This window comes from Panthera leo, chromosome D1 (assembly GCF_018350215.1).
Source record: "Panthera leo isolate Ple1 chromosome D1, P.leo_Ple1_pat1.1, whole genome shotgun sequence".
Lineage (NCBI taxonomy): Eukaryota > Metazoa > Chordata > Mammalia > Carnivora > Felidae > Panthera > Panthera leo.
The window spans coordinates 18,435,221-18,457,435 of record NC_056688.1 but is presented as its reverse complement, the minus strand read 5'-3'; the positions used below and the strand labels follow the sequence as shown (position 1 = coordinate 18,457,435).

The 22,215-nt window shown below is 46.5% G+C and overlaps 1 protein-coding gene and 1 long non-coding RNA gene across 3 annotated transcripts in view; one reads left to right on the top strand and one right to left on the bottom strand.

Annotated features, from left to right (window-relative positions):
* LOC122199493 (tubulin-specific chaperone cofactor E-like protein) overlaps positions 1 to 22,215 on the bottom strand; it is a 161,213-nt gene that overhangs the window by 50,117 nt on the left and 88,881 nt on the right. Inside the window, exons 9-14 of one of the 2 annotated variants that reach the window (XM_042904604.1) lie at positions 20,306 to 20,370; positions 16,757 to 16,890; positions 13,745 to 14,032; positions 9,896 to 10,033; positions 9,386 to 9,551; positions 5,070 to 5,482 (exon numbers count right to left, since the gene is read on the bottom strand). In XM_042904604.1, the coding sequence (XP_042760538.1) occupies positions 5,070 to 5,482; positions 9,386 to 9,551; positions 9,896 to 10,033; positions 13,745 to 14,032; positions 16,757 to 16,890; positions 20,306 to 20,370 (1,204 nt within the window). Of the gene's footprint in view, positions 1 to 5,069; positions 5,483 to 9,385; positions 9,552 to 9,895; positions 10,034 to 13,744; positions 14,033 to 16,756; positions 16,891 to 20,305; positions 20,371 to 22,215 lie in introns of those variants that run through there. The other variant, XM_042904605.1, reaches the window with a different exon arrangement.
* LOC122199497 overlaps positions 1,738 to 22,215 on the top strand; it is a 32,973-nt gene continuing 12,495 nt past the window's right edge. Inside the window, exon 1 of the long non-coding RNA XR_006193539.1 lies at positions 1,738 to 1,848. This is a non-coding gene — a long non-coding RNA (uncharacterized LOC122199497). The remainder of the gene's footprint in view (positions 1,849 to 22,215) is intronic.

Here is a 22,215-nt window from a genome sequence, read left to right as displayed (position 1 = left end):
TTGTCCCCACCCCTCATGGAGGTCCCGGTCTACTGAGGAAGAGAGACACAAATAGATATTTATAATACCCTGTTCTAAATATGCATTAATGGATCATACAATGGGAGGATAGCAAGTGACCACTATATCCAGCCTGGGGGGGGGGGGGGCCACACAAGACTTTTTGCAGGCAGTAAGTCTACCCTGGGTCTTTGAAGATGAACAGAAGTAGACAAAGGAAGACCGGGCTCAGGGAATTCTAGGACAAGAGAGTAAAGGCGGGTGGTTAGGAACAGCTACGTGAATACGGGGTTGCCCATCGGGCGGGGCGGCCAGAAACGAAGCTGGAGACATGAGCAAGGTCCACGGTCCATTTAGTCAACACATGGCAATTTAGGCCTCTCTGTGTGCCATGCACTGTTCTAAGAGCTGGGGATTCGCTTTGAGTGAAATGGACACAAATCTCTGCTCCACGGAACTTATATTTTAGTTGAGGAGACCGAAACCAAACAAAATAAACAAGTAAAATATATAGGTATGCCAGGTTGAGCAATTATGCAGAAAAATAGAGCAGGGAATGGGGATCACAAGTGCCGGGGAAGAGGGTTTTTAACTTGAAATAGGATGGTCAGGGAAGGGGATATTTGAGATGAGGAAGCAAGCCAGGAGCTTATCTGGGGTGACAGTGGATCACGCAGAGGTGACAGCCAGACCCAAAGGTGGCGTGTGCCTGGGTGCTCCCGGCACGACTGGAGCAGAGACAGCAAGGAGAGGGCAGTGGCAGATGATGCCAGAGAGATAAGGGCAGCCAGAACAGGTAGACCTTTGTCGGCTATTGTAAAGCTTTTGGCCTTGACTCCGAGCAAGATGGAGAGCCAAGAGTGTGTCTAGGGCAAAGGATGGACGTGATCTGACTTCCGTCTTAAAAGAATTCCTCTGGCTTTCGTGTTGGGTGCAGACCCTGGAGGGCCTTATAAGCCATGTTTTAAACAAAACAAATTCCATAAAAGCAAAAACAACTTGGATTTCTATGCTGCAGAGAAAGCCCCAAAAGGTTTTAAGTAAGGGAATGACATAGTCAGATTTGCATTTCAGAAAGCCCACTCTGGCCAGCAGGTCAAGATTAGAAGCAGAGAAACCAGACAGGAAACTGATTCAAAAATCCAGGGGCGATGGAGCATGAGGGCCTAAACTACATACAGACGTGAGAGAGTGGGACAAGCTCATGGAGTCTGCTCAGTAGGACCTCGTGGGTTTTTTTGCAGCGGGGAGCAAGAAATGGGGAACAGTCAAGGGCGAGTCTCAAGCATCTGGCTCACGTGAGTGGGTGGCTTGAGAAGCCTCCAACAAAGAGAGCTCATTTTCTTCTTTTTCACATTTAACACGCCCAGCACCTGGAGACATCACGTTTATAGTCTGGGATGGGAAGGTTATCCTAGGTCAGTCCTAGGTGGTACACACTGTGAGTGCACAGTCAATACATTGGAACTATATCGATTTCGGGCACAAGGGAAGGAAAAGGGTCTTTACGGCCACCATTGTAGCTACTTCCTCAGTCTTCTAGGAAGTGAGGCAGTAGCCTATCTAAGCATCTCTCCAGGATTTACCATCGCAGATGTCTTGTGCCATGGCCTGCCTCTAATGGGAGGGGGGGACCAAAAAAATAGGCTTGAGAAATAAGCTATCCTACAGAGAGCTACAAGTAGAGAGAAAAACCTAGGAATTGATCGATCTATCCTTATCTCCTAGGTAGCAGTTTAGCCGACAAGGGTGAGAAAAGCCATGTTATAAGGAAGGTCAGCTAGCAAGAGCCCTGGATGACCATTAGGTACTGTCCATGCTGAGACGGAGAATGAACTCTTCCCCAAGGTTAGTATAACTGTAAGTTCCAGGTATGCCCACTGACCAATGCTGGCAATGGCCAATGTCACCTGCCAGCCATATAAGCTCTGAGCCTCAATTTCCTCAATGGCCTCCTCCACTCTCTCTCAAGCTCCTGCTAACAAAGGGCAGTCTTCTGTGTCTCGAAGCAAAAGCCATGGGGTGAACCGTCTCTGGATATTACAACAGTCCCCCCCCAACCCAGTTCCTCTGCATCAGATCTTGTTCCACTTAGACTGACATAAGCCCTAGGCTGACCACGGGCACCACCATTTCCCAGTTTCTACCCTTCTTCCTGGTGTAAGTGTTCATTGCAACCCCATTCATTCCCAACAGAAAACATGTCTCCGTTTAAACCACCGATTAGAGAGATACTGCGTTTGTCCCCCACAGTGCTCTGAGAAGGAGCTCTTGGGTGATTTCTTCTTTCATCCCGCCGGCCTCAACTCTTGACTAGCCAAGGGTAACTGGACCTCTTCTCATCACTTCCCTTCTTCTCCCTGTCTTCTAGCCACTTTCCTCTCCGATACTGTCTCTCCTAGGATGTGGGTACTGGGTGGGAGGGCGGGGTGAGGAGAGAGAACTAGAATCGTAGAAGCATAGGTCTTAGAACTAAAAGGGATTTGGGTGGCAGTGGAAATGTGGGAAACAGCATGTATTAGGTGCCCACTGTGTGCCAGGCTGTGTACTAGATGTCACACACGGCTGTTCTATTTCATCCCCAGGACAAACTCAGAAGGACCTTATCATCTTCCCCTTTTGCAGATGAGGAAATTGAGGTTCAGGGCTTGCACGGCTGGGAGGTGACAGGGCCTGACTCTCATGAGCTGGGCTGCAAAGCCACTGCTTTCTGCTGCTTTTATCCCAGTGTTAAGGAGAGGTAGCCATACTGCGGCCATAGAGCCCTGCCTCCTAGACACTATCACCCCATTTTACAGATGGAAAAAAAGAAGCCCAAAGCACACTCAGCCGGCAGTGGTCACACAGGGATTGTGCAGATCTGACCCCAGAGTCTGAGTTCTTCCTCCCCATATGCTATTTGGCCTTGAAGCCCTTTTCAATGGGGCACCCTAAACTACCTGAGTTTATTTGGGGGAGAAATATGAAAACGGAGAAGTATTAGCTAGAAGGAGGCATTTATTATATTATGGATGTTAGTTGGCTGTCTTTAGCCCCCATTAGCATATGCAATCCTAAATTGTTTGCTTTGTTATTTGAAAACAATCCAAAGGGGGGAAATCCATATACAGGAACCAGTCCCCAGCATATGGAGAAAGGGGATCTGTATGTTGCAAGAACAGATCTTGCTGGCCATTCCGGCCAGGCCGAGTGTGTCTGGAGAAGTCAGCTGCCTCACAGGCATTTCAAAGCCTCCTTCTCGCTTCCTATCCCTCTCCCTGCCTGTCCCCATTTGACCCTGGGTGGGGGCTCCACTGTCCGTGGAGTCACCCCCCCCCCCCCACCCACCCAGCAGAGCAGGTGTATCCAGAGACACTGGGAAGCCGTTTGGCCAAAGGAAAAGGAAGCCATTGTTAGCTCACAGTTGGGAGTCACATAACCTTTTCTTTCTGAAACATTTACATTCACGTCCACATCTCCCTGTCGCTACAGAAAATTGAGGAATCCGTGCCCTATGCCTGGACGACGGAAAAGAGCCACACAAAATTAGCAGAGCTGCTGGGCCTGAAAGAAATGGCAATGCTCCTTTCCTTCTGAAAAAAAAAAAAAAAAAAAAAAGTCTGACTGTGAGTGAAAAAGATTTTTAATCAAAATGGAAAATAGAAATAAAGCATAAAGCTTTCTTCCTCAAGTACAGATATCATACACATCCATCCCCACAATACAGGCAAGCAGGAGAAAGCTGGGGAACATTTTTCTGGCTTGAAATAGTAGCATCTATCTACAAGAATAAGTATTGTGCTCAACAGCACAATAGAAATTTAAAAGGGAGAAACGTCAAACTTCCGTACCCCCAACTCTGACCTTGATTTCATATGCAGAACTGTCCCTAGAGAGACTGGCCAAATAACAGGCAAATTGACATTTCGGCCACAGTAAAACCTCACTTTTCTAATTACGACCATGATAAGCTGCACAGACCTAGGCCAGGCAGAGCCAGAAAAAGTGGAATTAGTTCCTCGGTCCTGCCTTTTGTTGGACATGCTGTGCCAATTAAAACTACAACACATATTAAAAAAAAAAAAAAGAAAAGAAAGAAAGAAAGAAATCCCCGCATTGGCATCAGTGCTGGTTTGTAATCTCCGTAATGACCTCCATGCATGGGGATTAAGGATCGCACGGGGTTGCGCAATCAACCCCTCGTGGTCTTGGTTATTATTGCTTGAATAAATACACGGTTGCAACAAGGTTTTCATTAACATTATGAAAATTGGGGCCTCCACAAATTGAGTAATTGCCAGTGGCTTCTTGCTCTCCCTCCTTTGCGGATGTGCCTGCCTGAAATCCAGGTGGGCAGTGACAGGAATCATTTGCATACGCTAAACGGACGGGCAGATATCCACTTTCCCCTCTCTTATTCCAGGCAGGAGTGGGAACCTGTTGGAGGGTCGGGCAAAGCCTTCTCAGAACCTTCCCACCGGCGTCGTCAAAGAGCTCAGCAAGCCTGCTCCCAGGGGGGGCCCTCTGGAAACACCAATCAATTTGGAGCTTTTTCCAACAACGCAGCAGTAGATTTTGGGCAAACAGAATAGGGGGGGTGGGGGAGGGTTGTTCATGAAAGGCCGTACTGAGTTATGGATGTATACTCTGTGTTGGCACACCATCTCCAGGGCATGACCATGTGGCTGCTGCTATTGCAAGCCAGGTCCCTGAGAAACTCAGCCTACCTCTCTTCCCAGTTACTTCTGAGCTTGGACATGTGGGCATGTATGCACGTATGTGACAGCGCGCGCGCGTGTGTGTGTGTGTGTGTGTGTGTGTACCGTGTTTAGGAGGTAACTAGGAATTTCGGTGTACTTTAAGTTATATAGTAGAAAGAAATATCAAGGAGAGAGCTGAGGTTGGCTCTTGTACAAATAAAATTTAGCCTAGTTAAAAAAATGTTACAAGCTATTTGCAAGGAAAGCAGAGCCCTGAATCTCTTCCGTACAAACATCACACAGCAGAACCAGCAGATCTGAGGAAGTCTTCCCCCGGCTCAAGATTCTCCAGCTTCTCCAGCTTCCCAGGAGGGCTGGAGAGGGTCTCACCTTGACTTTTCCATAGCTGCCTTTGGGGATGAGAATCTTGTAGCCATTCACCTCCACAGAGAGCTCCTTCACCCAGGAGACGGCTGAGCCCCCGCGGTGTTCGTTTTTGGCCTCCACGCTGAAGAAGGGGAGGCTGGAAGTCTGCAAACACTGTCGGGCCAACAGGTAGGCACAGGAGCCTTGGAAGTGGAAGAGGAAGCCATCAAAAGTGTGGTAGTGTGGCTCCCCAAACACCACACACGTGCTGGTCTCCACGGGGCTGCAGTAGAAGAATTTGCCTTTGGGTTCGCACACTTCGTAGGGGCTACAGGAGGCCTCCTGGCAGTAGATCTCATTGTTGAAATCTAGACAGCGGCATTTGATGGTACAGTTCAGGTCATCCCAAAACACCTCCCCTCGCCGAAGGAACTGTCCTGGGGAAGAATGACATTAGAGCCAACATTTATTGAGCATTTACCCTCCCGGCCAGGCGCTGGGCTGAATGCTTTTCCTGCATTATACCATGGAATCCACACAAGAGCCCTATTTGGCAGGTATTATCGACCTCACTCGATGAAAGAGGAAACTGAGGCTAAGGGGAGGTTGAGTCACCAATTCAGCCCAGAGCGCTCAGCCCCTCAGGAGCGAAGCCAGGGTTCTAAGCCGAGGCTGTGGGAATCCAGTCTACCTCTTGGCATCACCGTCTCCACGGCTAGAGAGCACACTCTCATTCAAGGGAAGACACGTCATCTTAATCCACGGCAAAGGCTGTAACGCACGGGAGTCATACCCTTCCTTCCAGGAAGAAGAAGAAGGGTACTCCAGAAACAGGCCCAGCTTTCCCTGGAAACTCAGCAACACAGATTCCTCCCGTGCTAACTTGTTCGCTCATCCGTTCATTCAGCAAACATTTGCTGAGGGCCCAGTATGTGCCGGAAGGGATCAATAAGCATGAATCAGGAGGCAGACACACAAGTTTAAATCCCAGGCTCCCTGGGAGGGTGCTGGAAAGGGCTGAACTCTAGCTTCAAGGGCTCATAAATCGTGCAAACACTGCTTAGGCAGAACGTACATGATACAAGTTGCCTTCTCTCTCACCCTAGGTAGGCCCTGTCCTTATCCACCGGCAGAACTTCTAGACAGAATCCAGGTTAGGAGGAGAGTGAGGTTGGGGGAGGGATGTCCTTTATGGGATGCACTAATTTTAATATGTGCTACTGTTTATTTGGCAGACAATCAGGCTTTGGAACAATTCCCAGGGGCGCCCGGGGGGCTCAGTCGGTTAAGCGCCCGACTTCGGTCATGATCTCACGGTTTGTGGGTTTGAGTCCCACGTCGGGCTCTGTGCTGAAAGCTCGGAGCCTGGAGCCTGCTTCGGATCCTTTGTCTCCCTCTCTCTCTGCCCCTCCCCTGCCCACGCTCTGTGTCTCTCTCTCAAAAATAAATAAACATTTAAAAAATCAAAAAAATAATAAAAAATAAAACCAGTTTCCTAAATCAAAGATCTCCCCCCACCAAAAACTCAAACTTTGCCAGTAATTAATATCAACCCTCAACTGAAAAGGAAGCGTCTCTGGGCTGGGGCCTGCGATCTTGTCCTCGGCTGGGTCAGAGCCAAGAGACCGAGAAAATGGTCACAAACCCTGCAACCAACTTCCAAGACCACTGGCTTACTTCTATCTGCCTCAGTGTTCTAACCTGTAAAGGGTGGGGGGCAGTGCTATTTTCTCATCCCTGTCCCATGGGGAACAGCGATGCCACAACAAGTCCACATACACAAGTCGATAGAGGTGGAAGCATTTGTAAATTGAAACATGTCTGAAAAGGAAAGCACCAGAGACACAACATGAAGAAATGTAAATGATGTCCTACATCGGGAGTTGACTGTTTGAAACTGTAGTTTGGAAAGATTGGTCAGGTTCGTCTCTAGAACTGAGTGCTCAGTGAACAGCATAGGCTGCAAGACGACCCCAAGCAGAGAGCATGGGCGCATCCAGAACAGTCTTTTCTGTATCCGTGCAGCAGGAACGACGATGTCTCCACAGGCAATTATGTTTCATACCTGCTGAGCATAGAGCCCAAATGTGGGATAATAGATTTATTCACATTCCCAGCAGGTCATATGCATCAGCCCCGAAGACAGGCCCCGAACCTCAATGCTCTTTGGCACCGGTCCAGGCTGCATATATTTTAACAGCCTCCGCTAAGTATGATTTCCAGTCTCTGCTTTCAGGCTTCCAATAAATGAGAGGAAAATGCCTTTGAATAGAGGAGGATTGGACCAAAAGGTAGACTCTCTGAGATAATTCTGTTTGCAAAGCGATGATATAATAAACCAGCTCTATGCAAATCTCCCCCTGCTATCACCCAGGCCAAACCCGATTCTCATTAGATTGATATATGTCTAGTGGCACATAAAAATGCACAGCAGTCTGTATAAGGATATTGAATTTGCCCTGTATGTGAAACCCAAACCCATAACTCAGGAGGAAAAGAATGAAGTCAAAGTGGAGACTTTGTACACGGCTGGCATCCGACCAACTCCACAGCTCTGCAAGCCAATGTTTTCCATTATCACGGCATTTCATTCCCAGGGCTCAGGCGAGAGGCTGTCACTGGGCACTCAGGTTGCACGGCCACAGCCAGTCGGCTCTGTGATGCTTGGACACAGGGGCAGAGGCACTGGGTGCGTCTAGTCCGGGCCGTCAAGGGGAGACAGAGAACATGGCATTGGTCTTGTATCTCTCACAAGACCTTAAGTGGAGCTGTATTTACACTCTGTATGGGAGCAGGGCACGATCTCTGCAAGACTGGTGAGCTCAAGAGCTAGATTCTTTCCCAGCCGGTTTCATACCGGCTTAGCTCCAAATCATTTATTTGCTAATTTTGGAATGTGGAGGACTTCATAGAGTCTACAGAGACAAGGATGCCCAGGCATGTAAATGCCCATCTTTACAAATGACCTTTCGTTCGAGCCAAGTCAGGAGGTTTGATAAGCCTGGCCGCAGTGCAGGGAATGGGGAAGGAGGCGTGGGCATCTCAGGCCAGGTGGATATGGTTTTTCTGTCTATCACACAAATAGAAGCTGAGTCAAGAGAGAACTCGGAGGCCTCCCAGGGCTGCTGAGACATGTAGGTCCCCAGACCATGCTTCCTATCGGAGGAGGACAAGAGACCTCCTGAAACCTTCATCCCAAGCCAAAACTTTCTTAAACATCTGCATTTCCCCCCAGTGTCTTCCTCTGTGCTTCCACAGCCCCCCTACCCTCTCGTCCATTACAATGTGGCCTAGACTGTGTCATCACTGTCCCCCTGGCTGTCTCCTCTATCACAGCAGTGTCATGAAAGCCAGCGTTCCTTCATGCCCAGCACCTGATGGAGTGGAGCCCCCTGTTGGGGCTTTCTAATGTTCTTTGGAAAGAAGCAATGAACGGCTGGCTGGCTGGCTGGCTGGCTAAACGGATAGATGGGCAGATGGTTGGGTGGACGGACAGATAGACAGGTGGATGATGTCCTGATCCTAGTTGCAGGAGTCTCCACTCCAGAAGCAGAAATACGAACAGAAATACGGCTTTCTGACTACTTTCACACACATAAGAAGCAGGAATCTATAAGCCAGGATGTTCTTGTGAGAGTCCCAGGCTGTTGTGCACATCCAAAGAGGTTTTGGATAGTTCAGAAAAGGCCCCAAACTTTGGATGCCACCGTAAAGGAAGAGAGGCTCAGCTACAGCTTGTTCAACACAGACCTAAAGCCAGCTTTGATTCTCCCCAAACTCCTGTATGTTTTGCCGCTGCAGACACGAGTTTAGGAGACGCTACCCTGAAGACGATGACACTTCCCCCCCTTTCTTTCTAATCACACTAGGGAGTGCTGATTTACTCCCGTGGAGACGTGGCAACGCTCTGATCTCTCCCACTCCTGCAGATCTACAGGGTGCAGATGGCAAAGCAGGAGTGAAGAGGAGAAGAAAAATGGAAAGGGGGGGATGGCAGCAACAACAACAAGAATAATGTTAAGCAGGAGGGCTCCCTTCTGTCCCTCTGGCTGAGCAATCGCTCAAGAGCCACGTCCACTTCTGCGGAGTTATTTCGAAGGGGAAGCTGTGTTCACACCCCAGGCAAGGACTTCGAAAACCGCTGTGGAGCAAATGCAGGGTTTCAGCTCCCGGTGTGATGAATGTGCATGCTAAAATTACCTTGATCTCCATTACCCAGCTGAGAGATGTCAAGAGTAAGGCATCGGGAACGAGCCCGCCCCCGTGGCTTAAAAGCCTGCCTGTCAATCCACACCAAGCAAACCCTGCTTTGCCATATGGAGAAGAGGAAAAGCCTTTACCTCTGGAGGTGCAGCCATTGGCTGGGTCAATTTCCTTCCCGTCAACTTTGAATGCCCAGCGGCCTGGAACATTGACGTTCGTGGTCTCTTGGATATTCACAATATCAGGGGTTCTTGACCCCGGGAGGCTGAAGAAATTGGTGAGGTTTCCACCATTAAATCCTGCCTAGAGCACAAAAGGAAGGCGAGACTTGAACACAAACACCACCCTTGTGGGTTAACTGGCCGTCGTAACTTATTTTCAGATTCCAGCACATCGAAATCAGGAGACCCCTTTTCCTGGAGTTCCCGGGGCCACCACTGCAGGTGAGAAAGGCCTGCCTAGTTCATGCCACACCCACGTCAAGGTACCACAGATGGGCAAGATTAGCCTCTCGGTCCACCTGCAAAATCAGACACGCTTCTCTAGCTCAAAATGGTTGGCAGGGTTCCCTCCAGCATGCTGAGCAGCCTAAGCAAGGAGAAGAGTACTTCGGAAACAGGGTGGACATGAAATGGAGAGCCACATACCTGTGCCATCACTCCCCCAAGGCCGGTCAGGGGGTCACCGCCGCTCGCTGTCCCAGTGGTCCAATTGATTTCATAATAATTGAAGAGCGTGAATGTATAGGATCCGTCAGACACCAGGACAGCCTGGAAGGTGTTCACCTACAGGATGGCAGTGGGTGGTCTCATGACTTCCCTTCCCAGAAGCTCCTCTCCCCAGCCCCCTCTACCCTGCACCTTCCCTGCCCCCCGGCAGCTCAGAGCTGCTCCAGTGCCAGCCCTCACACGCTGCCTCCTCTCTGACTTTGTTCTCGCCCCCGGTCGGGAAAGCAAGACATGTGGGAGCATGCACCTGAAAAGAGAAATTGCCTGAGGAGAACCTAGGGGCTGACTCAGCACCCCCTTTTACAGCTCTGATTCAAACCAGAGAAGTCAGAGGCCCCGCTCGGCTTGTGATAATGCGTGAGCACCTATAGATGGCAGCATGAGAATAAACTATAGGAAGTGGTCCAGGCAGGGGAAGGGCCACAAGCACCTGTTCCCTGAGCAGGTTGGATGGGGCGTCGGCAGGCGGGGAGGAGGGCCATCAAATGCCCGTCAGTGTTGACTAAGGGCCAACGTCTGCGCTGTGCTCTCTTGCGTCCTGGAAAACACCCGCTAATCTTGGTGAGCTGTCTCCCCTCTTTAAAATGGAAGTGGGAATGTGGTTTTTAAAAAGCACTTTCTGGGGAGAAATTGCTCTTCTAATTGAGCATGCATGTATCACTTTATATCTGCAGAAATCTCAGCACCCGCCTGTACCTCAGACCAATGCTAAGGGGGGCAATTTTTTGGCCCTTTCTCATCTGAGAGCTTAAAAACCGAGGGCTAAGGGAGATGAATTGCTGGACATTTTGCAAGGATCTAGCGACAGAAGATGGGATTCGAGCCGGAGCCCCCAGTCTCTCTCTCAGTGCACTGTCATTACACGCGGTCTTCATTTTCACCTTTTTAGGATAGAGATGTTATATAAATTCAAACAAGCCTCGCGAACAGTTTCCAGAAACAAGCCGTAGCCAACTCTGTCCTTTACTGTTTCCCTTGGTTAATCCCTACCCCTCGACACGGGTTTTCAGGAAATGCAAATAAAAGGAGGGCTAAAAGAGAGGAGGCTGACCTTTTCCATTCAAGCCTCACACTTTCCCCAGCTGCCTGATACCATCCCGGCTAACGTTCCGTCAGACACAGAGGAAGACCCAAATTCTTATCCTGTGTAATCAGACTGGGGTGGAGGATCTTGGAAGCCCCAAATCTCCCATCCTAGACAGTCTCGGGGAGGGAGACAAGGTGCAAGTAAAGAAAAGCCCTTTTTGTAAATGCGGATTCTCTCCTCCAGCTCGGTGCCTGCCATAGCCGATGGCGCTCATGATAGGGTCGGGCAGGTATATGCCTCTACTCTTTGGCCCCGCTCAACAAAAGAGGTAAGTGGGGCACCGAGATGCCCGAGGAGTCAGCTCGAGATTTTGCTCTAAGATCACTGCAGGGTCAGGTTCTGGAGACAGGCATCAAGTCAAGGTCACAGGAGGTCTGAAGAGCAACCCTCCTCCAGACTGGGATTCTCCTTCCAGGAGGGTATCCCTTCTCCTGAAATAAAGTTGGAAATATCTCTGGTGCAAGCAGGTCTTGAGAACAACCCAGAAGTCACCCCAAAGCCAACCAAGCACCCTAACCACCCCACAAGGGCTGGCTCACCCTCGCGCACGCTCTGCCTCGCTCTCACACACCCTACGCGTACGTATCTCCTCAACATTTGCTCTTAGGCTCCTCCCGATCTGTTTTTGGCGGAACCGTGTTTTTTTCCATTCTTGAAAAGCCCTTTTATTTTGCAGAGGACTTTCAGTGATGCCTGGAGGAGGAGGCAGCTGGAGGGGAGAGTCCAGGAATTGGAGTGAGGGCATGTTAACTTGAACCTTGCTTGGCCTCCCGTGAGGTTCAAATCTCCTCGCTTGTCACTAGGGCAGCTCACTTAACTTCTTGGGCCTATGGCCCCACCTTTCAGGTGGAATGAGTTTTGCTTACTACACAACATCCCTGTGGGGGCTAAATGAAATGCACAACTAGCCTATCACAGCACTGGGCTCACAGTAAGCTCTTAATAACCATTGGTTTTCCCTCCTGAAAGTAGAGATGTCCTCTTCTCTCTTCCTTGCTATCAGGCTTCCAATGAATGGCAACTTCCACCTCTAAGAGACTTCTCACGCCATTTGCTTATTTGGCCCAGTGATGTGTGTTCCTACAGAGGAGGGGAAACCTGGGGTGACGACAGATGGAAGAGGAGTCAATTTAAAAGATAGAGATGGATGGACACATCAGCAGCTTGGAAGGCTTGTACCATCTTTTCTCCAAGGAGCCCAAAGCACTTAGCTGTTGCCTCATTCATCCTCATCGAAAGAGTTCTTACCTAGCCCCCAAATTTCCTCCAAAGTACGAACCAGAAAGTATCTAAATTATCTTGCCATTTTTATGGCCAATGGAAGTTTTTTTGGAAAAAATGGTGGTCAGCATTTGATGGGCATTTCTTCTCTTTTTTCCCCCCCACTGACGCTAAAATTTATCGATCACTAGCATCCTGCATTTTAACGTTGTAAGTTATGAGGCTTGAAGGACATAAAACATCACTCCAGGAGTTGTTAGCAATCCATAACATGACAGAGGGAAATGTATGCTGCTTGAGAGGTTATTTCTAGCCAATGCATCCACTGTTTAAACTTGCGTCTTTCTGTTCTCCAGAACCTCTTAGCGGTAAAGTGCATTCTCATGCTCTGGGGTCAGAAGGTTCTAAAACACAATGTGCTCAATGCAGGCAGCCGTGAATGGCTGGCCCAGCACTTTTCCACCTCTGCCTCTAACTCAGTAGTTTCTATTCCATCCCTAAACAACTGACTCATTGCCAAGGAAATTGGAAAACAGATGGAATTGGAAATAATGCTAAGAAAGCAGAGGGCAGAGTTTTGAATGTCTTTGCTTACTGGAAATTATACAGTTGGAGATACGTCTGCTACTTCAAAAATCTCCACTGCCAAAGTCACCCAAATGAGCTGCAGACTTTTGTGAAAACTGTGTTCTGTCCCTTTATATAGAAAGTTGATTATCTCTACGATAATGCCAGTGATAATCTTCCTTATTTGACTTTTATTTGACTGCTCATTTGGGATTTCAGAGCAGATGTTGAAACTTTATTCATGAAACGCTTTAACTGCCCACTTCAATTAGCATCAAATATGAATAATTCCAGACCTGGTCACAATAAAAAAAAAAAGGTCATAACATAATAAAATGAACCAGGTAGGTCATTTGTACCCAAATCCAGCCCCCTATTTTCCACTTCCTACCAGGCTTTGTGAAAAAAAAAAAAAAAAAAAAAAAAAAAAAGCAATAAATAAATAAATAAATAAAATAAAATAAAATAAAAAAGGAGGGGGAAGGAAATCAGCTGATAGAGAGAGGCATTTGTGCCCCTGGCAAGAAAAAAAGACCTTTGGGTTCCTGACGGGCCCCTAAGCATGTGGCCTGGATAGGGTCACAGGACCTCAATCACTCTCCTGCAAAATAGGAATGCTACCTTCTGCCAGAAAATTATGGAGAGGCTCTTTTTAGATATTCGTAATGATAAGTGATGGAGATGACACATGCGAGATATCATTACAGCTGACTGGACTGCTCAGGTATGATATCTCCCTCTGTTTCCTGGAAAGTGGGTGGCAAGACTCATTAGTTTAACTCAGGAAACTGACACTCCTCAGCTCTAACAATTAGACTCCGTCATAGCAGTGAAGACGGACAAGAATTAGATGTCAGGATAGGAAGTGGAAAACAGAAAATTTGAATTATTACAGGTGTGGTACTGCTCCCTCCATAAAACGTGACTTCCTCCCATGTCACAATGAAAACCCAAGTGGCAGAGAAGGTTGCCATGTCTTTGAAGTACTTCCTGATGTCCTTGGTGGCTCTTTTCAAGATGACAGGGTCCATGGTCTCTCTGTAATAGATCTCGCCCCGGATTCCATTGTGCACATCTGCCCAAAAGGGAGCAATGAAGGCCCTCCCATCCGTCAGGGGAAAGGATTCTGGCGTGAACTGGCTCACTAGCACATTGAAGGAAACTACTCCGTTGTTATTGACCTGAAAAAATAAGACAGGTTGGCCAGAATGGATCTGCAAATGTGACGTCAGAGTCACAAACCAGTAGAGACATTGGCCTAATCATATGAATGAAAACAACTTTTAAACCACTGAGTTGGAACCCCCAAACACCAGCTTCCAGCACTCAACGAGGAGGTTCATTTACTCCCAGACAAACTCATTGGTTTTCTTTCACTTCCAATTTGTGGTCAGCTTCATTTCTTATTAATAATCAGTCTTGTTTTCATGTTTTTTATCCTATCTCTGTTTACACTTATAAAATGCTACCGGTGTGTGTGTGTGTGTGTGTGTGTGCACGCGCGCGCACGTGCATTGGGCCAGGCAAGAGGTAATGTGGACCATAAAGAAGATCCAGCATGACAGATGCAAAATAGTTAGAAAAACAACAACAACAACGACAAAACCATGGAAGCAACAAGTTAAATTAAAAAATTGTTGAGCTGTATATTACACCTTGATTCCTAGTAGAAGAGAGTCAGTAAAAGCTAAATCAAATACTCCATTATTGAACTCAGATCTCAGGATCAACCATACCCTGTTCTGAATGAGGCATTTAAAGGACTGCTATTGATTCAATTGACTTCACAACCACTCTGTACCCACATCAAGGACGAGGTTACAACCTACAGATGCCCAATTCCATGATAGCTCTTGCAGTCTGATGGCGTCTTTGTATAATCGCTGCATAAAAATGGAGATGTGAAATCTATACGTTGTATATGTAAATGACTATCTTATGGTGATTTCTTCATGACTTGCAAAAGGCTTAGTAAGCTTATTAAATTACTGAGCCTACTGCAAATCAGAGCCAATATGCACACTCCATTGATGCAGGACCTGTACACAATTCAGCCTCTGCCTGTGCCTGCAGCTCCGTGAGATTGATTTAACCTGTGGCTTGTACAACGGCTTCGACAGCAGAAATGTCTGGGATGGGAACACTTACAACACCTCCAGAAAACTTGGAGATCACTTGCCTATACATTTAATTGTTGGTTGCATCCTCTTAATCAGTAATATTATGGACATTAACAGTGACCCAGATCCCAGCGGTAAGTTATCAGTGCCTGGGCCAAGGGTGCATCAATCTGTTTGGGGAGCCACAGTGTATGGTTTGGAAGGGAAGCGGAGATCCAGCTACAAGGATGTTAAGAGCCTCTTGGGTGCGCGAGAGAGCCAACAACCCAGAGGAGAAGCTCGAAAAAGATTGCACGACTCAAAGTACTGGAAACCCAGGGAACATTTTACCCCCAAATAAGTCTACCCCAAATTAAGGACCCTCCTTTTGCAAGGGCAAGAATTGTTCAGACTCCATGATACAATAGAGGAGAAAGAGGAGCTCGATGAAACTCATGTTTTCTAGAGGTCTGGGAGACTAAGGCTTCCAGAATGGAAGTCCTGTACACGCCTCTCATCTCCAAAACCAGCTCAACACATTCTGAAATTTACAATCGGCTGTTACAGACTAAGGAGGCGCTGCTGTAAGTGGACCCCCAAAGGCATCTCAGGATGCCAGAGCAAGGTATTGGCTAGGAAATAACAGCTGTCATTAAGACTCACAGACTAGCGGAGGGAGGTGGTATTGACTCACATGTGTTTTGCTTATACTCTGTAGTGAAGATCAGAGGTTCTCAGACTTTTGTGGGCCTCAGAATCACCTGGAGGGCTCATTAAAACTCAGATTACCAGGCTCCCTTCCCAGCTTCTGATTCAGCAGTTTGGGGGGGGGGCGTGCCCTGAGATGTGGCATTTCTAACAAGTGCCAAAGTGATGTGGATGCTGCAGGTTCAAGGACCACTGGTTTGACAGTGGAGGAGGGAGCCACTTTCTGATAGGTGTCAGTCCTTAGAGATACATCAAAGTGTGGGCAATACAGAGGTCCCAGGTGCAGAGATGGCCAGAGACAGAGGCATTGGAGTTTCAGTTCTTCCTTCAGGGCAAGACACAGAATAGAATAGAATAGAATAGAATAGAATAGAATAGAATAGAATAGAATAGAATAGAATGTGATAGAATCTACATACACCTCACCCCATGCTTTAAGGCCAAAGATAGAGACAGGTTCAGTTTCTCTGAACCTTCTCAGTGTGCCACCATTCACTAGCAAGAAACTCAAAGACCTAAAAAAAAAATAATAACCTGAGAACACAGGTGCCCAGGAGAACTCTGACACAAACGGTACCATTTCTTCATGCAGGTTTGAAAATGGGACCCCATGGCATATCTCAGACCCAACAAAGACGGCCAGTTCTGCAAACAACTTACATATAATAGTTGATTATCCCTCTACGATGCTCTGGCTCTGTTCCAAATTGGTAGGAAGCTAAAGAACAGCAGATGCCTAAACTTTTCACACCCCCAGAAGGGAAAGAAAAATGATATTGCTCCTATTGTGCTTCATTGTATCTTTTTATCTTGTCGCGTGGCAGAAATAATGTTCATGGCATCGGGGCCTCTGCTTCACTTCTGTGTTTAATCACCCACAAAAGCAATTTATTGCCCTGTATACTCCTCTACTATGAACATTAGCCATTAAATATACCTTTGACTTTCTTAATCATAAAACCTATCAGCTCATGAAATCTCAGAACTTGTCGTTCCAGCTGGCAATAAATCTTCCATTCCTGGAACCCTGGATGAAGGTGTTTAAAATGTTTTCCTTAATGATAAACAAAGAGCAGAGCCCGGCTCTCCTCCACTTACATAGACGGTGCGGTAAGGAACGCCAAAGAAGAAAACGGGGATGGCCAGCTTAATCTCGGATGAGCTTCCGTCGTCTACTTTCGGGGTTTTTGTGTCATTCTGCCAGAATGGATACATGAGCTCCCTGGGCTGAGCTGTCGAGAGAGACGGTGGTAAGCTAGATGGCAGGGCCCTCTTCGCTTGGCAAGCTGCTTCCCTCCCACCCACTAAAGCCAGCTTCTTTCAGTGAGCCTTACAAACTAAATGCAAGTCAGACTGCCTTTTCGTTTATCCTGAACCTAAGCTGTACACAATGCATTATCTTCTGCCTCTGGAAAGGAAAGTATGGGAGCAATGCCATTTCTCCTTAGGAGAAATCACTTCATGCTTTGTTTCTGTGCTTCCATACGTTCTGGAGAGAGCAACGGTTAAAACTGTCTGGAGGGCTGTGAAATCACCCCTGCCTGGAGCTCTCAGAGCGCTGAGACGGGGTTTCTCCGTCTGGCAGGGCGTAGGATAGCTTCATCCTTGATTGGAAGGCAAGCAGAGAGACGGTGGCCTGTGGCTATGAACCTTCCTCCTGGCTTAAGAATTCCACTATCATGTCTTTTCCTGAAAGGAGTCCCCTCCTCCTCCTGCACAGTAGAAGATACCAGATCCCAGAAGGAAATAAGCAACAGTTGGAGCCAGGACAAAAGTGGGAGGAGAAGGTTTGTAGTAACTGGCCCGCAAATGAACTCCATTGAGCCCAGGCCCTGCGAGAGGGCTCTCTGCCCAGTTCCTATTGACGAAAGACAGACATGGGAGCCTCTGGGACGAGGGAGGCTGGGCCCCGAGAACTCTTTGGAGAGGAGGCACAGGGCTCTTACTCATCGGCCCCGTCAAAGGTGAGGGTCATCGCACGAACACACACAGCTCGCCTCTGGTAAACCACATCACCACCCATCCTGGCAACCTGGCTTGTGTCTCAGAAGTGTCTCTTCCAAACTCTTGCAAAGGTGGCCTGGTTCAGCATGAGAAATTAGACCATTTCCCCAAGGTCTGTGTTACCGATGATCAGGTCCAATGGCATCTATGAAATAATCTACGTTTGGGGGTGTATCTTTTCTCTGCCTCCGTCCTTTCTTGTCTTGAATGAAAATAGAACCATAGAGTATCACTTTTTCTTCCTTTTTTTAATTGTTAATTTTCACGGCCAGTGGCAAATCCATTTGGGGCTTCCGGCCATGGATCTTGAGCTACCTGCTTGCAACACCCCAATCTCAGGTGAGGTCCTCTCCTTGAGAAAGTCCCTGCTCTGTGCTGATGGTGCTGATAGGCTGGCGAGCAGCTGGCCAAGGACCGTCCTGCTCCTTCGGGAGCTTTTTAGTGAGGATACGACAGCTCATGTAAGGGAGAATGCACAGTGACCAGAAAGGACTACAGCAGGGCCTGGCCAAGTGCCAGCTTCTCTCTTCCTGGAGCAGGGAATGAGAGATCTGTCTGGTCAGAGAGCTAATCTGTTTCCAATGGCTAACATCAGAGGAGAACGGGGAAACTAGCCCAGTCATTAGTGCACGAGCATTGTTCCCCGAGCCCCGGGAGTCTCCAGGAAGCCAACCAGATCGGACCGTTAAGGAGGGCTGTAGCTGGTGCAATCAGAAGCACAGCCGACGTTCTTTATTTAGTGCCACAGTCAGCAGGCAAACAAGGGCTCTTTAAAATTCGTCTTCACACACACCTAACAAATTCCAAATTCCTAGAAGGTAGGGCCTTTTTTTAAAAAAAGTCTCTTTATAATCCCTATCATAGCGTTAGACATAGACACTTATTAAATTTGAAGGGTGATGCACTTTCTCAAATTAATAATAACAAATCAAACCATGTCATGGATTTATCTTGCATAGGGAACATTTTAGGAGTCGTGCCCGAGTATGAGTAAGGGCTGAAATTCATGCTGAATTGTAATCATTTTAATGAAAGGATTAATTCAGATTCTGGGAAGCCTTGGCCAGTCTGTCTAGGAAAAGGAAAGTCCATATCTCTCAGGGAGGACACAGGAAAGTGTGGTCATGGAAGCTATCTCTAACTTCTTTCCTTGCTCTAAAGGTGAGGCAAATTTGCAAGATTCTTCTCTTCATGAGTGAACCTAACCAGTTCAAGATTTTAAACAGGAGAGAATGAATCATTCAAATTTTTCCATTTTAAGAATACAAATAAGGGGCGCCTGGGTGGCTCAGTCGGTTAAGCGTCCGACTCTAGCTCAGGTCACGATCTTGCGGTCCGTGAGTTCGAGCCCCGCGTCGGGCTCTGGGCTGATGGCTCGGAGCCTGAAGCCTGCTTCCGATTCTGTGTCTCCCTCTCTCTCTGCCCCTCCCCCATTCATGCTCTGTCTCTCTCTGTCTCAAAAATAAATAAAAACATTAAAAAAAATTAAGAAAAAAAAAGAATACAAATAATAAAGATACCAAATATTGTCAATACTTGATAAATACTTGTTGAATGAGAAAGGTGCTTAATAAAGGGAAGTAGGTTGAAACTATAGTAGTTTCCACCTTCAAAGCCATCACTATTCTAAAAAAATACAACTTGTGAACAGCACAGCCTATCATTAACAACAGAATTAACAAAAGAAGAGATGCCTACCCATGCCGGCTTTAGGCTGAGAATTTCACAAGAAATATATAACTATGCTCCCAGAACTTTTTTTTTTTTCTCACCAAATAAAACACAACTTTCTTAGAGCAGGTGTAGGAGGCTAGGGTCCATAGGACTCTCATTACTGTGGGGTTTCACACTATAGTTTGCATATTATCACTGTTTAAAGTTACCCAACCGTAGCAAAAAAATGTTAGGGTTATACACACAGTATAGATCTGTTCACTCAGACTTGTAAGCATGTGTCAGCTGAACCCAACAAACAAAACCAAGAAAGATGCTTTAGAATTTTAGTCATAAAAGTTTCAAATCTGTATAGATTTCCCCATCTTTCTTCTCTAAAATACAAAAACAGTAGAAAGAAATGTATGTAGCCTCTCACCTACCCAGGGCGATGCTACCCAGGGAAGATGAAATTACTGAGGAGAATAATTTTCACATTTCACTGCAAGTTTTAGGTTTTCTTGCCATTGTACAAGGCCACGAATATACAAGTCAAAGACATAAATGCCATTGGGAATTCCTGATTTGGGCTAAAACAAGTATATTTTTAAAATACCCTTTAAAACCCGAGCCACTGGTTAAATGCCCTCATTGGAATCAATCATCAGGCATGGGGTGCACATGAACTTATACCATATACTTTTAATGAAAATTATTTGCATTATTTTAAAGATCGACTCCATTAACATGGGGCAACCTGGCATATATAAATTGTGTTTGAAGTTAAATAAGAAAAAGTAAGAATCGAAGTGAACATCATTCAAGGTTAATGAAGTTTGCCCTTGACCACGGAGTGTGATTTACATTTTTCTTGCTGTATCTGTAGACACATGTACACCTGCCCTGATGATTACAGTTCCAACAAAAGTATCTCTTTATAAATTCAAGAGCATGCTAATCAAGAGCTTTATGGAATTCTGGAGTACTCACCTTGCTGCTGTACAAGTGCGAAGATGAAAGAGACCCAAATTCTAAGTAATGATGAATAATTCATCCTGGAATTTTAAAAAGAAAAAGAAAAAAAAAATCCCCAGCTTGCCAGAGTAAATAGAACACCAGGTGTGTTTGGTAGCAAATCCCAAGCCACATCACAACCATCATAGAACAAATTCACATAACGACATCAACAGTTCTGCATCAGGTTGAAATTCCCTGAATGCTGGCAGGTCCTCCCAAGTTCAATGCTTCACGAACAAATTAGACTCCCCCATGAGATGCCGGTTTGTAAGTACAATAAGATCATTCAAATTGCAGGAAATTCTATGGAATCAATGAAGGTGGCAACGAGTAAAGGAAAGGCGTCTATGCTGTAGCTACCAAGGACGAGAAATAGGACCAGGCTCTAAAGAGGCAGGTCCTGTGTTGTGTCTCTAGAACAAGCATTCGTCCTCTGTGAGACCTGGCTCTCCTCATTTTTAAAATAGCTTTTGATCAGGAGCAAATAAAAAGTTGATTAAAGCACAATGTGTTTCTGCAGGTAGGAGAGGAGGATTTAGAGTTTTGCCATCGCCTTCCCTCTAGGACAGAGCCAATCCATCATTTTGAAGTACGGACCAGATTCACAGGCAATAGAAGACTCTGTCCACTGACTTTCCTTAGTGAAAGGAACGATAGACACGTTGGTAATAGAGAGGAACCACGCCAGGATTGCTCCTTGGCATTACAATAAAAATAGAATCCAGTACGTAGCAAGCAAGTCATTAGTTCCAGCAAATTAATGAAAGCAGGAACATCACAAAAGTGAACTTGTTTGCATCTTAGTTACAATCATTGAACTGGCGGCTTTGTCCTCCGTGAGGAACTGGTGGATGGTCTGTGCCGCTCCACAAAGCTGAGATGCGCACACATAACGCAAAGACCCAAGTTACGCATATACCTGCTTGAGAACCAAGTACACAGGTAGACCCTGCAGTCTGCTCCGATAGAATTCTCAAAAACTGAAAAAAACCCTCCTCTTATTATTGGAAACGACTGCAATTTTTCAGCCACATTTTCATGGAAAATCAGTGGATTTACCCTGGGAGAGTTTTATGGTAAATCTTCAATGTCAGGTATATACATTGAAGTCTCAAGCACACAATAAATATTAGTCCGTTTGCTGAAAATGGTAGTAAGACTAACAGAGATCACACGAGGCTTTAGCAGAGGGAGCTGCCATGCGAGTTTAAGACTTGAGCCTTTAGGGAAACAGTTCAGAGAGCAGTAAGGAGGATTCATTTTTAAGTATTTGTATTTATGAAAAATGTCACTAACCTGTTCTGTAGAGACTGGAGGAACTGTCAGAAATATTAAGCCAAATCTCGGGAAACCAGGCAAAAATTAGGTAAGACAAGAATTCATGTCAGTTCTCCCCTACTTGCTGCCGATTATTTCTGATTCCTGAAATGATGTCTGAATCCCCTCCTCGTAAAACCAAAAATTCAGTTAGTCCTGTGTTAGAGTCAGATAAGTGTTGAGTTGCAATCAAAGGTTTTTTCTATTGATTAAGGAAAAGCAAATCTAAAGATCAGTTTCAGGATTGCGCAGAGAGGTTCTTTTCCTGAAAAACTAGACCTTTCTTTCCCCCTCTTAAAAAAAAAAAAAAGTAGATTCAGATGGAAATGTCAGCTAGGAGCTGAAACCTTGGTCCTTTCTGATCAGAATCACTTTGCACTGAAAAACACAAAAGAAAACCCCCCTTCCACCTTTGTACCCAAAAAAAAAGGCAACTGTATAATGTTACAGAATTAGCATCCACCAGCATGGGATTAAAACTCCAAACAAAGCTGCTGCCTCTAACGTTTAAATGAAGTTGGTTTTCTACTAAAGTCTTCCCCCCACCCCAGTTGCCACAGATAGGC